The sequence below is a fragment of the Ochotona princeps genome, chromosome 18 (assembly GCF_030435755.1).
Source record: "Ochotona princeps isolate mOchPri1 chromosome 18, mOchPri1.hap1, whole genome shotgun sequence".
Taxonomy (NCBI): domain Eukaryota; kingdom Metazoa; phylum Chordata; class Mammalia; order Lagomorpha; family Ochotonidae; genus Ochotona; species Ochotona princeps.
The window spans coordinates 39,015,702-39,030,818 of NC_080849.1; the positions used below are offsets into that span (position 1 = coordinate 39,015,702).

Consider the following 15,117-nt stretch of genomic DNA (forward strand, 5'->3'; position numbering starts at 1 on the left):
GTGAGGGAGAAGGAAGCGTACAGTAGGGCGACAGCCAATGGGGTATAAGATAAACCAGGAGCACATCCCGAGGGCCTTGTATATCAGAGGGTTAAGTTTGTGGATCAGTATGAAGTGCATTGATCAGAGGAAAGTACACAGATCAGCTTGAGGCCTGAGGTGCCATAGATGGGCCTGAGTGCAGCAAGTACACTTGTATTCCATCAGAGGAGTCACTAACAGAATACAGCTGCATCACATGCATGACCAGATCCCTTGAGCCAGGCAGGTGAAGACAGAGAGAGGGAGGCAGTTGTTTGTGGCCAAATAGGCCAAACTATAGACTAATATGCTAAGGAAAATGAGTCAATCCCAAAAGGTCAGATATCATATGTTTGCTCAAATAAAAGATAATATGATGTCATATCTAATGATTTTACCTGTGAATTCTACCTTATTGCACCTAATTATTTGCACCCTTTGTAATAAGATCTTACAATGTAACCCATGAATCAATCATCCATAAGAGACTGATTGCTTATAATCTCCTGAGATTGTAATGTCGCTTTTATCACTGTTATTGCTATTGCCCATAAATAATGAGGATCTAATCCTCACTGTACCTTCACTAGTGCATTGGGACACACTCCAGCATTTATTCCTACATGAAGACGCTGGATATTCTTTTTCACCACCCTAGCGTCACATTGATACCTTTGTTATATGTCCATTAACTTCATGTGGATGAAGGTTCACTATTTTTTCCCCCTGTGGTGGACTGTACTCAAGAGGATGCATTATGGAAATGTAGTGGAAATTAATATGTTCATAGGTGGAAACAGAGAGAAGTACTTCCTCATGCATGTTCTACAAGGATGGACTCACAACGAAATGACTGATCATCTCCCCCATGGTTGGGAGACACCTCAGAGGTAGCATGATGGACTTGTAAAAGTTCATTAAAAACACACACTTGGACCATCTTCTGTTGTCTCAGCCATTAACAGGGAGCTGGGTCAGAAGTGAAGCAGTTAGGATAATGACATCTCTTTGGGATCCCAGCATGACAGAATAGATCCACATCTCTCACCATACACTAAGATCAGATCTAAATGGATAACAGATCTAAACCTACATCCAAAAACCTTCAAACTTTTGGAAGAAAATGTTGGAAACACACTGGAACACTTAGGGGTAGGCCCTCACTTCCTAAAAAAGACTCCAAATGCAGTAGAAATCGAGACCAAAATAAACAATTGGGACCTCATCAAACTAAGAAGCTTCTGTACAGCTAGAGAAACAATCAACAAAGTAAAAAGGCAACCCACAGAATGGGAGAAGATCTTCGCACACGACATAGGTGATAGAGGGCTGATCTCCAGAATATACAAAGAGCTACAAAACAACCAAAATGTCAAAACAAACAAGCCACTCAAGAAATGGGCACGGGAAATGGGCAAACACTTCACAAAGGAACAAACCCAAATGGCAAATAAACATATGAAAAAATGCTCAAGTTCCCTGGCAATAAGGGAAATCCAAATTAAAACATCAATGAGGTATCACCTAACGCCAGTAAGACTGGCCCACATGAATAAAAGCACCAACAACACTTGTTGGCGAGGTTGCGGGGAAAAGGGAACCCTACTCCACTGCTGGTGGGGCTGCAGGCTGGTACAGCCTCTATGGAAATCAGTATGGAGAATATTCAAACAACTCAAATTCAACATACCGTATGATCCAGCAATAGCACTCCTAGGAATATATCCAGAACAATTGTTTTATGAGAAACCAACATGCACTCCTATGCTCATAGCAGCACAGTCAGTAATTGCAAAAACATGGAAGCAACCAAAATGCCCATCAACAGAGGATTGGATAAGAAAGCTATGGTTCATCTACTCCATGGAATACTACTCAGCTATTAAAAAAAACAAAATGCAGTTCTTTGTGGCCAAATGGGCCAAACTGGAAACCATCATGCTAAGGGAAATGAGCCAATCACAAAAGGTTAAATACCACATGTTTGCCTTAATTTAAGATGATATGATGTTATGTATAACATGTTATGTTTTGAATGTTATATGTTGTGTATAAACTAAATTGAAGTATAGGTGAGGTGATCACAGAAGGTGGCTGGGAACTCGTATTTACTTTCAACATGTTGGTTACTCATTACTATGTCAATTAATTCCATAATGATGTAAATTTTTGCTGATGGTATGATGGAGCTTTCAATTGACTGGGATAATACTCTGCTAGCTCTGTCTTCAGACCAGAGAGGGTATATCTAAGAAGACGTTGAACTTGACTGGACAATAAGATGCTGGACTCTATGTTTGGTGTATGCTTGCAATGGGGGAATCTCAACTGAACTTGAACTGTGGTTATGCAACAAGGTGGAGGAATCCACCATGGTGGGAGGGTTTGGGGAGGGGTGGGAGAACCCAAGTATCTATGTAACTGTGTCACATAATACAATGTAATTAATGAAGTTAAATAATAATAAAAAAAAAAAAACACCTACTGTAAGACTGGAGAGGAGAACAGAAGGGAGAGCAGGGAACTTTGGTTGGGGGAAGGGGAGCCTCAGTGCTTATTAATCTGTATCATAAAATAATCAAAGAAGAAGAGTAAAAGAGAAATTAATACAGACACTAGAGCTAGGAGGGAAAAAAAATGGAGAGAGAAAAAAGGGATGCTACTCACTTGAGACCAGTCAGATAAGGAAGGAATGGGGCAAGTGCACAGCAAGATGTTCGCTGTCCAGCATTCCTATTTCTCATTATTCATTTATTTGCTTATTTTACTTTATCTTCAAAAAGAGAGAGAGAGAATTCCCATCAAATACCCACAGTAATTGGGCCTGGACTGAGCCAAAGTCAAGAGAGACAGAGAACTCAATGCAAGTTTCTCATGTGAATGGCTAGAGTCAACTATTTAAGAGATGGAAAATGTCTGGTCTGTGGGCTATACATAGCTGGGAATATTATTTGGTCTGATCCTGCCAAGGTGAAAACAGGACTCAAAATTCAGTAAATCAGGGCTGGCTTTGGGGCACCATGGGTTAAGCTGCCACCTGCCTCTACCATTCCAAATGGGCACTGGTGTTTGAGTCCTGACTGCTCCATATCCTATCCCACTCCCTGCTAATGTGCCTAGAAAAGCAGAGGAAACTAGACCAAGTGCTTGGGCTCCTGCAGCCACAGGGGAGACCTGGAAGAAGCTCCTGACTCCTCATTTTAGCCTAGCCCAGAACCAGCCACTGCTGCCATTTAAGAAGTGAACCAGCAAATAGAAGACCTCTTTATCTCCCTCTATCTCTGTATATGTGCCTTTCAACTAAATCAGCAAACAAATCTCAAAAGATTTCAATAAATCTATAGCAGGCTAATTTTTAAGTTGATAATTTTGTATGACTCCATGAATGATGTTATACATATTCAAATGGCTGTTGGAAGAAAAGAGGTTCCTCACCCCTGAACCATCCCTGCTAACTCCCAGGGTCTGCATAAGCAGGAAATTGGAAATGGGAGCACAGCAAAGTCTTGAACTCAGGCACGCTGAGATGTGGGTATCCCAATAGGTATCCTAACTACTAGGCCAAAGCTTGTCTGATCCCTCAATCTCCATACACCTTTCATGTGTGAGTGTGTGTGCGTGGAAAAGTTAACTGTAACACTGAAACATTTCCCACAAATATAGCTTTAACTCCCTGGGGCAATCACTGCTGTGAGCCAACCAGATGTACAAATGGTGAAGCAAGACAGCCGTAAGCGGAGGGACAAGCAGAACTCACCAGCACTAAGGACTTCCCTTCTGGAACCTTCACAGTAACAGCAACTTCAGGCTCCGAGAGGTCAAACTCCACCTGGCCGTCAGCGATCACTTGGTCCCGGCAGCCAAGCACATGGGGGCAAAAGGAGGCACTGAAGAAGCCTGTGTGGAAAAAAGAAAGGTTTTCTCACATGACTGCCAGGATGGCTGGCCGCAGGTGGCAGCAGGCTAGTTGGCCTCAGGGGCTGTTCACGGTAGCTCACCAGACCAGGGTTGCCCTCCATGCACAAACACCTGAGCAGGAAACACTGGGTGCTTGACTTGACAAAAATGGATGACAATGACGTACCGGCCCCTGTGTGGCACAAGTCCTCTCAGAGTCACTTGGTTCTACAAGGCAAAAACAGGGAAAATATTTCCCAGAACCCACAGTGGAAAGAAATAGGAATATGTAGAGGTTAAAAAAACACAACAATCCGGGCACTGACCCAAGCAAAAGGACCACCTGTATTCCCAGAGCAACCTTCACATGAACGTTGATTTGTAATCACAAAATCTGGAAATAAGCCAGATGTCTCTTCCTGCAGAACAGACAACCTGTGGTGCCACCTGAAGCTTGTTCGAGGAGATATATCCTTCTTGGATAACTGTTTGCCAAAATATCCCAGAGTCAAACATATAACTCAGAAATTGCCCCCCATGTATGAACCCAAGAGAAATGAATACAGTGTTTTGCCCAAAGGCTGTATAAGGATGTTCTTGGTGGCACTACTCATACTAATCATATGTTAAAGAATATGACCTTGGGGCTGGCACTTTAGCAGTGTGGGTTGAGTCACTGCCTACAATGCCGGTATCCCTTATGGATGCTGGTTCAAGTCCCCTTCATCTCCCTGCCAATGTGCCTGGGAAAGCAGTGGAAAATGGCCAAGTACCTGGGTCCTTATCACCCTTCTGGGAGAACCAGGTACAGTACCAGGCTCCTGACTTTGACCTGCCCCAGTCCTAGTCATTGTGGCCATTTAGGTATTACACCAATGAATAGGAATGGAAGATCTCTCTCTCTCTCTGCCTGCCTCCCGCCTTCCCTCCCTCCCTCCGTTCCTCTCTCCCTCTCCCTCTCCTTCTCTCTCTACCTCTCTTTCTGTAAGTCTACCTTTCAAATAAATAATTTTTTTAAAAAGAGAATATGATGTTTTTGGGAGGCAGAGACAGAATTTCCATATGCTGGTTCACTTCCCCAATGTCCCAAGCCAGGAGCTGCACTTAGTGCAGGTCTTTCATGTGAGTGGCAGGAACTCTGCCCTCTGAGCCGTCACCATTGAAATCCAGGGTTGGCGTTGGCAGGGAGCTGGAGTCAGGAGCCAGAGCCAGGCACCGAACCCAGGCACTCCACGTGGAATGTAGTTATCTTACTGGACATCTTAACTGCTAGGCCAAATGCCTGCCCCTAACTCCACCTTTGATGTTTGACCCCCCAGTGGCTTTCAAGCCTTATCGCTCTCCTTTTTGCCTTTTGCCCCATGCCTGGACAAGCTGATAAGAAAGCCAAGGGTCTCCCTGCCTTTGCACAGATGGGGAGTTTAAATCACACAGATCCTGGCCCAAGTGAGATGGAGTCCCCTCAGACTGTCCCATCCACTCCCTTTTTGCCCACCAACAAACACTAAAAGCCAGAACCACATGCTTGCTTTTGTTTATGTGTGTGAGCCATGCTCTCTTGGAAAGGCTCACAATGCAAGTTGTCTTTGACTTTCAAATCTGTAACATAACAACTAAAGTTTATCTCACATTTCCAGTGACAGCTGTGACTCTCCTGTATGTAAATGACATGGAGATCAAATATTAATCTGGTGACAACAGCAGGATTAGAGTTCTGTTTTCCTTGATATCCACTCCCATCCCTCACTACGTTAGACTGCCTTCCACAGCATTCCATATTGCAGTACCAGCTCAAGGCCCAGCTGCTACCAATGGAACTGGGATGACAGTGGAAGATGGCTCAAGTGCTTGGGCCCCTGCCACACACGTGGAAAGACCTGGATGGAGTTCTGGGCTCCTGACTTCAGCTTGACCCAACACTAGTGGTTGCCATTTAGGGGAGTGAATAAGTAGACACAAGATCTGTTTCTCATGCATTCTCTCTCTTTCTCTCTTTCTCCCCCCCTCTCTCTGCTTTTCAAATAAATAATTTGTAAAAACTTTGAGATTTTATAACTTACTGAAAATTGTATCATGTCACTGTATTTCACCTTCATGCTCTATACGATCCACTAATGTGTATTTATTGAGAACTTCCTATCTACAAGGCATTGTGCTTATGAGCCAAAGAAGCCATCCTACTATACAGCTATTAGACTTCTAACATAGCTTGGGAAGAGAACTAAATTCAACAATGTCAAACAGTCACAGTTCATAAAAAGATGAGCTATCACATCATAAGGGCCATGAATGGCTGCCCAATCACTGTGATGCCACAGGCCAGGTTGATCATGGCCTGATTAACCCAACACCTGCATTTTCGGGATTCTCCAAAGTTGAAAGTAGTAGGGGCAGCAGAAACACCAGCAGGGTTCATTTGAGGCCAGATTCTTGGGGGGTACCTACAAATGTGCATTGCTAACATTTTGTCAGCTGATGTGGATCCTGCTGTCCTCAGGCCATACCTGGAGAAATACTGGTCTTCAAACAGGGTCCTACCTGTGGTGCCTTCAGGTTGAGTCCTGGGGTAACACCTGCAGACTGGGAAAGACCCCAGGGTGGATGAGGGAGAGGCCCTCCACCTGGGACATCCAAAGTCAAGGCTGTTGGAGGAGTTTCATGGGCCAGGGAGATGCAGGTGGCACTGAAAAACAGAATGATTAAAAATTCTATTTTATAGTAACCAAAAACTGCAGGACATCCCAGAAGTGAAGAGACAGATGTCCAATAACCATGTGAAGGCCCTTGGGTTGGGAAAACCACTGGACTCCAGTAATCTTTGCACTTACTGCAGGTATTAGCCAAGTGTATTCCAACTGCTGGTTCAGTATTAGTTAAAACAGACCAGAAATCCAAATTTTTAAGATTAAAAATAGCTAGGTAGAAACTTACCAAAGCTGGATTGCCAGAACTGACATTCATTATTAAAATGAGATCGAGACAATAAAACACTCCCTGCTAAACAGGCCAAGTTGCCATAACAACACACAAAAGAGATCAAATACACATCAGCTCTTGGAGGCACAGCCCTGGGAATTCCTACTCTCCTAATCACACACACAAGACTGCAGGACTGTGCCTATGATTTACTTTTGAAACCACAGTGAAACAGCCCTATCCAAATCCCAACCAGCATTAGTTAGTTAATTCTGATAACATAGCTGTGAGACAGGACATAGTTTTTGTGGTTTTTACAAATGAAGAACCACAGACACAGAGATTAAAGGATTAGAACAAAGGGTTCAGAATAGATCGCAGGATATCTGCCCTGGGGGGCTGGGTTTAACTATTTAACCAGTCACTCTGCTGTCAGCTTCCTGATATGACGGAATTCTGGAAAATTCCAACTGCTGAGGAAGATTACTCACCTGGCTTTTCTCTTTCTTTTTTTTTTTTCTCCCTTAAATCCATTACCAGACCTTAGACCTTGGCTAATGATAGTTTCTGAATTTAAGTACAGGTTGACCATGACTATTCTCAAATTCTAAAACTCCAAACCTGAAAGTTTGTGAATTCTAACATGATACCACAAGGGGAGGATTTCATACCGACATCATGTGACAGATCACAATCAAAACACAGGTGCACCAAAGATTTGGTAGCAAATTTCCTTCAGGCAGTGTGTACATAGCACACATGAAATGAAAATGAATTCTATGTTTAGACTTGGAGCCCGTTCCCAAGACAGCTCCCCACCTACATGCAAATATTCCAAAATAAAACCACTTCTGGTCCCAAGCAATTTGGATCAGAGACATGGAACCCGCACGAACTTTCAGCCTTCTGAGAATCCCAGCATCACTCAGTGCACCCACGAGGCAGAAAGGAAGGAGGCAGACACACTACCTTTGATTGCCAAAGGGTCCATAACTGGCAATGCAGTGAACTTGAGGTCTCAGGTACTCTGTGGAGAATTCCTCAATGGGTATGATACAAATTTGATGCTGTTGAACAAACACAACGTAAGAAGGCATACCACAACAATCTGCAAGACCCATAGAAAAGTATTTTAAAAAGCTATCAAGTAAACAAGTCATCTAGAACAATTATAATCGTTCTTTTAAAGGAGTAAAAATTGAGCATAGCATGCTACAGTATCATTATGTAACAAATCCATTATGCTGTTCTACAGGATCATGGATAAAATTGTTTCAGGAAAAATCACATAAATGAAGTTGAAAACAAAAATCATAGGAAAGCTCAAAAAACAACTCTATTTTTGTGATTTTGGTTGCTCATTTATTGCGTTGTTTGTTTTGTTGTTGTTGTTGTGTTCCTGCCTGGGTCCCAGGCTGAATCCTCAGCCCCCTTGGCAGAGGGAGGATGTGGCAGGTGGCTAGACAACCAGCACTGACAGAGGAGACTGCTTCTTCTGGAAGAAGCCTTCTACATAATGGATGTCTCCTATATCGGGTACACTTGAACTTGGCTGAAGGATTTGTCTCCAGCTCCTTTTTGGGTCACATGAGAAACTTGTCATTGATTTATGATTTATGATTTTATTTCATTTTAAATCAAAACTGTATTACCAACTCTCTTGCCAAGCTCTTCCAAAATCAGGACAAAATTTTTCCTGAACACCAGTGACACAGGAGGCCCTGCAAGACCAGGGCGGCCAAGGCCTTCATGGCTTTGTGCAACCCTCGGCTCCTTCACAAAGGGCAAACCTGCTGTGCTTAAAAGAGGAAGATTCAGCCCCATTAGTATTTCCAAAGATGAAGTGGTTAGATCCACTTGGATTGTTATGCTCAAAAAGAGCTCTAATTTTATGACAATTTTTTTTAAAGACTGAATTCTGGCCATGAAAGAGCAGGCTCAACAGCTTTTTGTTGTTGTTTTTCCTTCTAATTTTTAAATTAGTTTATTTGAAAGGCAGAGAAGGAAGGAGGGAGAGGAAAAGAGGGGGGAGAGGAAGAGGGGAGGGAGAGAGAGGGAGAAGGGACATCCGCATGTATATAATGTCTCTATTTGAACTAAATGTGGCAAAATGTTAAAAACAAGTTAAAATAAATTTTAAAATTTTCATGAAAGAAAAAATATTCATTTGTTTGAGAGGCACTGAAACGGAGAGGAGGGAAGAGCGATCTCCTGTCCACTGGTTCATTCCCCACATGCCCACCACAGCTGACTGGGCTAGACGAAAGCCAGGAGGAGCTTGGCACACAATGAGCACTGAAGGGTCCCAGGGAATCAACGCCCTGCTGCCTTCTGGAGTGTGCGGCAGCAGAGAAGGAGCCAGGAGTAGAGCGGGGACTCAGACCTAGGGACTCTGACATGACATACGGGTGTTCCAAGCAATGTCTTCCTTGGGCTAGATGCCCGCCTCATACTCACACACGCTTCAACGCTCTGAGATACTCATTAAACATCTGGCAACTCCTTCTTAGCAATTTCCTGTGTTTATTCTAGATTGCAATAAGTGAGCTGGAAGGTTATACAATCTGCCTCTCTTAGTATTTCAATTCTTAAGAATATATACTGAATAATACACTTCTTGATGGGACCAGTGCCCTGATGTAGTGTGTTAAGAATCTACCTGCAGTGAGCCTGGCTGCTCCACTTCCAGTCCAAATCCCTGCTCATGCACCTGGGAAAGTAGTGAAAGATGCTCCAAGTCCTTGCATCCCTGCGCTCATGTGGGAAACACAGAAGAAGCCCCTGGCTCCTGTCTTTGGACTGGTCCAGTTCTTTTTCAGCCATTTGAGGAGTGAACCAGCAGATGGGAGATCTGTCTCTGCCTCTTCTTCTCTTTCTATAAATATATCTTTCCAATCAAAATAAATAAATCTTTTAAAAAGAAGTCTTTTAGAATAACAAGTGATTATCAATATTAATATTTTGCTAGAATTTGCCAAGAAATTAAGAGAAATAATAATAAATAACTAATAAAACAATAAAATGAGCAAGAAAATAAGCAATAACCCAGGATTTTCTTTATTTCCAAAAATAGTAATAAATATAATGATAAAATATAAGTCATTTCTAACAGTAACAATGAATAAAAGTGAGTGAGATGGGGTTGTTTCAGATGTATGCAAATGTGCTGATAAACCATAATAGGCAATGTGAAAAAGGCTAAAGCAAATGAAAGGACCAGTCAGACTTAAGATGGGAGAACTTAGTGTTTCAGAGGATGACCAGTGACAGGTTAATTTCACTGATGTGATGAAATTCCAGGTGAAACTAATAAGAAACAGAGGTAACCTTTTGCCTATACGGACCCACCATGATACACTTAAACAGCAGAATGTTAAACTTGCAACTGAAGTACTGTACTATGATGACAATATGGCGGAGAATGTGGGAGGGGAAATTGCGGAGGGAGGAAGGGAAAGGGAGGGGAGGTCTCCATACCTACAAAACTATTCCATGAAAAACCATAACAGCAATTAAAGAATTAAAAAAGAAAAAGAAGCAGAAGTGGTCACAAAGCTTGTAAACCTCTATGGGTAACAACAGGAGCCTACCAGGAGGAGCTGGGCCATGTGCGCCTTGAGCTGAACGTCCGCGTCTTCCAGCAGCTCCCACACAGCCAGGCGGCCCAGGCCATCCGTCACGGCACTCCGGCATGGAACACTGCAAGCGGGATGAGCACATGCTCAGCTGGCCTCCCAGATTCTCCCTCGTGGTAATGCCTAGCCTCCAGTTTTCCTGGGTTACACATGGTGTGAAATTTCTGCACGACCAATAGAAGCCAGGAGCAGCCTGCTATGGCTTGTGTGTTGCCCTCCAAGTCTTCGCTGGAATTTAGGTGACACCATGGCCTTTAAGTGAGAGTTAGGGCATGGAAACCCCACCATCAGGAGTGGATGAAGGCCATTATCCTAGCATCGGGTGACTTATCACGGCAGCGGCTCAGCTCCAATAGCGAGCTCTTTCATGCCCGAGTTCTCTTGCTCTTCTGCCTTTACAATGGGATGACACAGTAGCAAGCCCTTGGCAGACAGCAGTGCCATGCTCTTAAAATGATGAGAAACACTTTTCTTTATAAATTACTCAGCCTGTAATATTCTATTGTAGCCTCAGAAAAGCAGCCCATAAACTCTTCAGGGGAGAGAACATGGCTGTGGCCAGGGTTGTACCTCCCAAGACCAAGAGCCCCAAATACCTGGCTTAACTGCTGGGAAAAGAATCCCAAGACCATTCATGGAATATCTCCAACACATAGCCTTCTTAGAAATTTACCAAGATTCCTGGGACCGCTTGTAATTACATTTCCCATTAGCCTCGTAAGGACCATACCTTGCCCAGGCAGTAAGTATGTCTGACCTCACACAACATCTCAGAAGCACAGAATGTGCCTTTCAACTTCTCTTCCTCGTTCTCCATTTCCTTGACTGGCATCCCTTCCCTCCATCCCATCAGGCGAGCGAGAGTGAAGCAATGTTTAAAAGCTCACAGCTTTGCATCAAAGAGTATAACTAATGGGAAGACTCAAAGAGGGCATATTTAAAATCACATTTCTGATTTCATACTCTGTAGCAACTTTTCTGTCTACAAATATAATTTGGAAATGAGGGACACATTAAGACAAAAATGACCATCTCCAGTAGGTATTTGAAATAATTTAGGCAATGCCTTTTTTGCTGAAGAATTAAAATGTCATTAAAACATACGAACAACTGGGCCAGGCACAGTAGCCTAGTGGCTAAAGTCCTCTCCTTGCAACCACCAGGATCCCATATGGGCACCAGTTCTTATCCCAGCAGCTCCACTTCCCACCCAGCTCCCTGCTTGTGGCCTGGGAAAGCAGTTGAGGACAGCTCAAAACCTTGGGACCCTGTGCCCCCATAGGAGACCCAGAAGAGGTTCTGGGCTCCTGGCTTCGGGTCGACTCTGCTCTGGCCATTGAGGCCATGTAGAGAGTGAATCAGTGAATGACAGATCTTCCTCTCTGTATATCTGACTTTCCAGTAAAATTAAAATAAATCTTAAAAAATACAAACAACCAAGCACAATTTATAGTATACATATAGAAAGCAAGTAAACATTTTTCTATTTCCATATTTGTGGGTGTGTGTGTCAGTACAACACATTCTTTCTGGATTCAGACGTATTCTTGGCAGTTAAGTGGTATTAAGTTATTCACTTTCATGTATCTTTAGCCTATTAAGATATAATTGTGGTTGAGAAATCACAAGCAAAAGGTAAGATGGGATTGATTTGATCATCGGTGATCACCTGACTCGCAGACAGCAAATGTGACTGATCTCACCGCTCTGAAATGTGGTGTTCCTGTAAACACCCACTGCTGTGTTTTGAACAACCTAGTTAGGACTCACTTCAGCAATGCTGGGACAGGACATTTGTTCCCTCAGGAGGTTCTGTGATGTTGAAACAGCCTGTCATTCAAAATAGGTTCCTACGGGACAAGTATTTCCAATAGTGCCATACTTGAGACTCCTGGGCTGGTAGCCTGTTCATTTTTGCTTGTTCGTGTCACAAAGTAAAGGAGGAGGAACTTTTTTAGTTAACACACACACACACACACACACACCCCTTCCTAGAAGTCATTAAGTGCAATGAAAGTGATTCCTAAGCAAATGCATGTCATCCTGGATTTCTGACCACAGAGAATCAGAAAGCAGAGCTCTGTGGTGCAGGTGTCCAGAGCTAAAATGGTCAGGAGGGGGTCACGCAGTTCTCAGTCCGCCATGCCCACGGGGGCCCTAAAGCAGCTCTCAGGAATGCGGGCAGGCTGCTCTCTCTCCTGCTTTGGAATCCCTCCTCTCCTTGGCATAGCTATGCCTGCAGGTTTTCAGAGATGATTCAGAAAATAACCACAATCATTAGGAACATTCCTCCTGGCCTTTTAGCCACTCCACTCTGCCCTATGAAACAGGAACCAAGCCGCACAACCTGACAGGAGGATGGAGACAGAAGACTTGAAGTGGGGGGTTGTGTGGATGGAGTATGAAGAAGCCCCTTGCTAGGTCCTGTGGTTCAGTCCCCAGGACTCAGCTGACATGGGGACATATTCATCTGAGAGTGTGCATTCAGGGATTGCTCTGTTGCCTATGGGTGTAACTCCTGCTTCCAGCTAATAACAGAACATTCTGGGGAGCTCTGGGAAACTCTGACTTCTTGCTGCTGTTACAAATCCTAATGCAATCATATGTGGGTTTTTTTTTTATCACCATCTCAGAGACCAAATCATCACATCTGAGTTTTTAGGGCTCCTGGGAGCATAATATTAAGTCACCAGCCATTTCATTGAGTCCCATTGAAGTTTTCACTCTAAGCTATAGAAAGACCTCTTTTTATAAGTTCTTTTATTTTTCACAATAGAGACAATGTCCAACTCCTTCAGGTCATCTTGAGTTTGACCCAAAGTAACATGAAATGAAATGTAACAAAATGTTACATTTTGGACAAGGACTGGGTGGGTTTCCACCTGCTCTTTCAAGGGATGCCACTGTCCAAGGCCATTTGGTACACAATTAATCATCTCACAAGGAAACAGTATGTGGTTCCTTAATCACAGTATAACTGAATATTTTGCACGCATCTTGAGAAAAACATGCAAAGAAAACCATTTTTAGTAAACCCTTGTCAGTGAGTATTCTTAGAAGAGGAAAACTTCAATGGAGAAATTCTAACGTTCACTGAATTTGTTGTTGATTTTTTTTTTCACCAGATGATCCTCAAATATTAAATACCCCAGTTCTGAAGCTGTGTTGTGGGGCTGGTGTACACCTCCTAACACTGCTGAGAATGGATAAGACTGTTACTATGAGGCACACAGTCATGGGCATCACAGGCCTTGGGTGAGGACACTGAAACTACGCCCCCCAGTGGAGTGACAGAGAACTACACACAGAGATCACGCTGCTTCATGCACACCTGAACCCCGATGTTAGGTAGAACATAAAACTTCTCAGGAAGAAGCTGCCCAGAGACAGGATGCCCTGTGTCCACAGCAGAAATGATCATGGATCACACCAATAAAGCCACACCCTCCAAAACAGGTATCCCCCTTTTTCAGGGAAGCTCCCGGGGGTATGGGACTGATTACCTGTACTTGCAGCTGTAGATGTTCACCTGGCCCACCACAACAGCACCAGGGCTCTCCATGCTCACATCCACCACAACCAGCTGGTCTCCTTCAGTGACATACTCAATCACAACCACATAGGGCCCAACCCGTGGGACGCGCAGCCGCAGGTGCAGTTCCACCTGTCCGAGAGGGTGAGCAGACAGATGGTCATTGAAACTGGACGGGTACCGGATGCATTTACAAGTGAAGTGGTGAAAACAGAGAAGACGAGCCGGAAGTGTTGCATGTGCCATCACAGTAAGAAATAGTGTCTTTAGACAGGAATGTCAGATAAAGTACATGGCAATCCCTGGGGTTCTGCCTCTTCTTTCAAGGAGGGTTTCAAAAACCTGTTCCTCAAGGTGAAAACCCCTCTCAGGTGTGAACTAACAAGAACTTACCAATAGGGGCTAACAGGGAAGAAAGCGTACCTGGAGGCTCTTTAGCTGTTCTGGGAAGGGAAATCATGAAAGAATGACACATACACTATGCTCCTGGGAGAATAACTGAAGAGTTTGGGCTTCAACACACAGATTAGATTTTGGTGTTTTGCGTAAACACCAAGTGATCATACTTTGTAATCAGGGGTGATTTTGCACCAAAATGACCAAAACCCATAGGTCACATGGCCAGCAGAGTCCTCAAATATTTTCTACCTGGCCCTCCCCTGCTCCAAGCATCACTTCCCGGTTAGCATCAGAATGCCTCCAACTGTGTGGTTGCGGGCCAGCAACCACACACCCACAGGCCTTTAGGTCCCACTGCATAAAATGAAGACAGCAATGGCACCCACCCCTTGCGATCGCTATGTAAGTTAAAGGAGTTAGTAACACAGGCCTCTTAGAGCCGAGTGTGACACACACCTGGCACTGTTTACCCACTGACAGCTGTAATTGGGATGATGGTCTCTGGCCCTGACTTGATGCTTTCACTCAACAGTAATTCATGTGTCTTCTCCTGAGGAGTAGATATGCATCTTTTTTTTTTCCTAATGGCAGACCATATCCCATAGCAAGACACAAAATCATGCAGCTAATCCCCAACTGATGAACGCTGGGGCTGGCTCTGATTTTCCTGACACGTTCACACTAGTATTTCTGCAAAATGCCTAGGATGAAAATGGC

The 15,117-nt window shown here is 43.8% G+C and overlaps 1 protein-coding gene across 1 annotated transcript in view; it reads right to left on the reverse strand.

The window, feature by feature from the left end:
• Positions 1 to 15,117, reverse strand: part of LAMA3 (laminin subunit alpha 3) — a 216,580-nt gene that overhangs the window by 92,760 nt on the left and 108,703 nt on the right. The window contains exons 24-29 of the mRNA XM_058676778.1: positions 13,973 to 14,133; positions 10,425 to 10,533; positions 7,804 to 7,901; positions 6,457 to 6,601; positions 4,020 to 4,146; positions 3,779 to 3,918 (exon numbers count right to left, since the gene is read on the reverse strand). Of these exons, the coding sequence (XP_058532761.1) occupies positions 3,779 to 3,918; positions 4,020 to 4,146; positions 6,457 to 6,601; positions 7,804 to 7,901; positions 10,425 to 10,533; positions 13,973 to 14,133 (780 nt within the window). The remainder of the gene's footprint in view (positions 1 to 3,778; positions 3,919 to 4,019; positions 4,147 to 6,456; positions 6,602 to 7,803; positions 7,902 to 10,424; positions 10,534 to 13,972; positions 14,134 to 15,117) is intronic.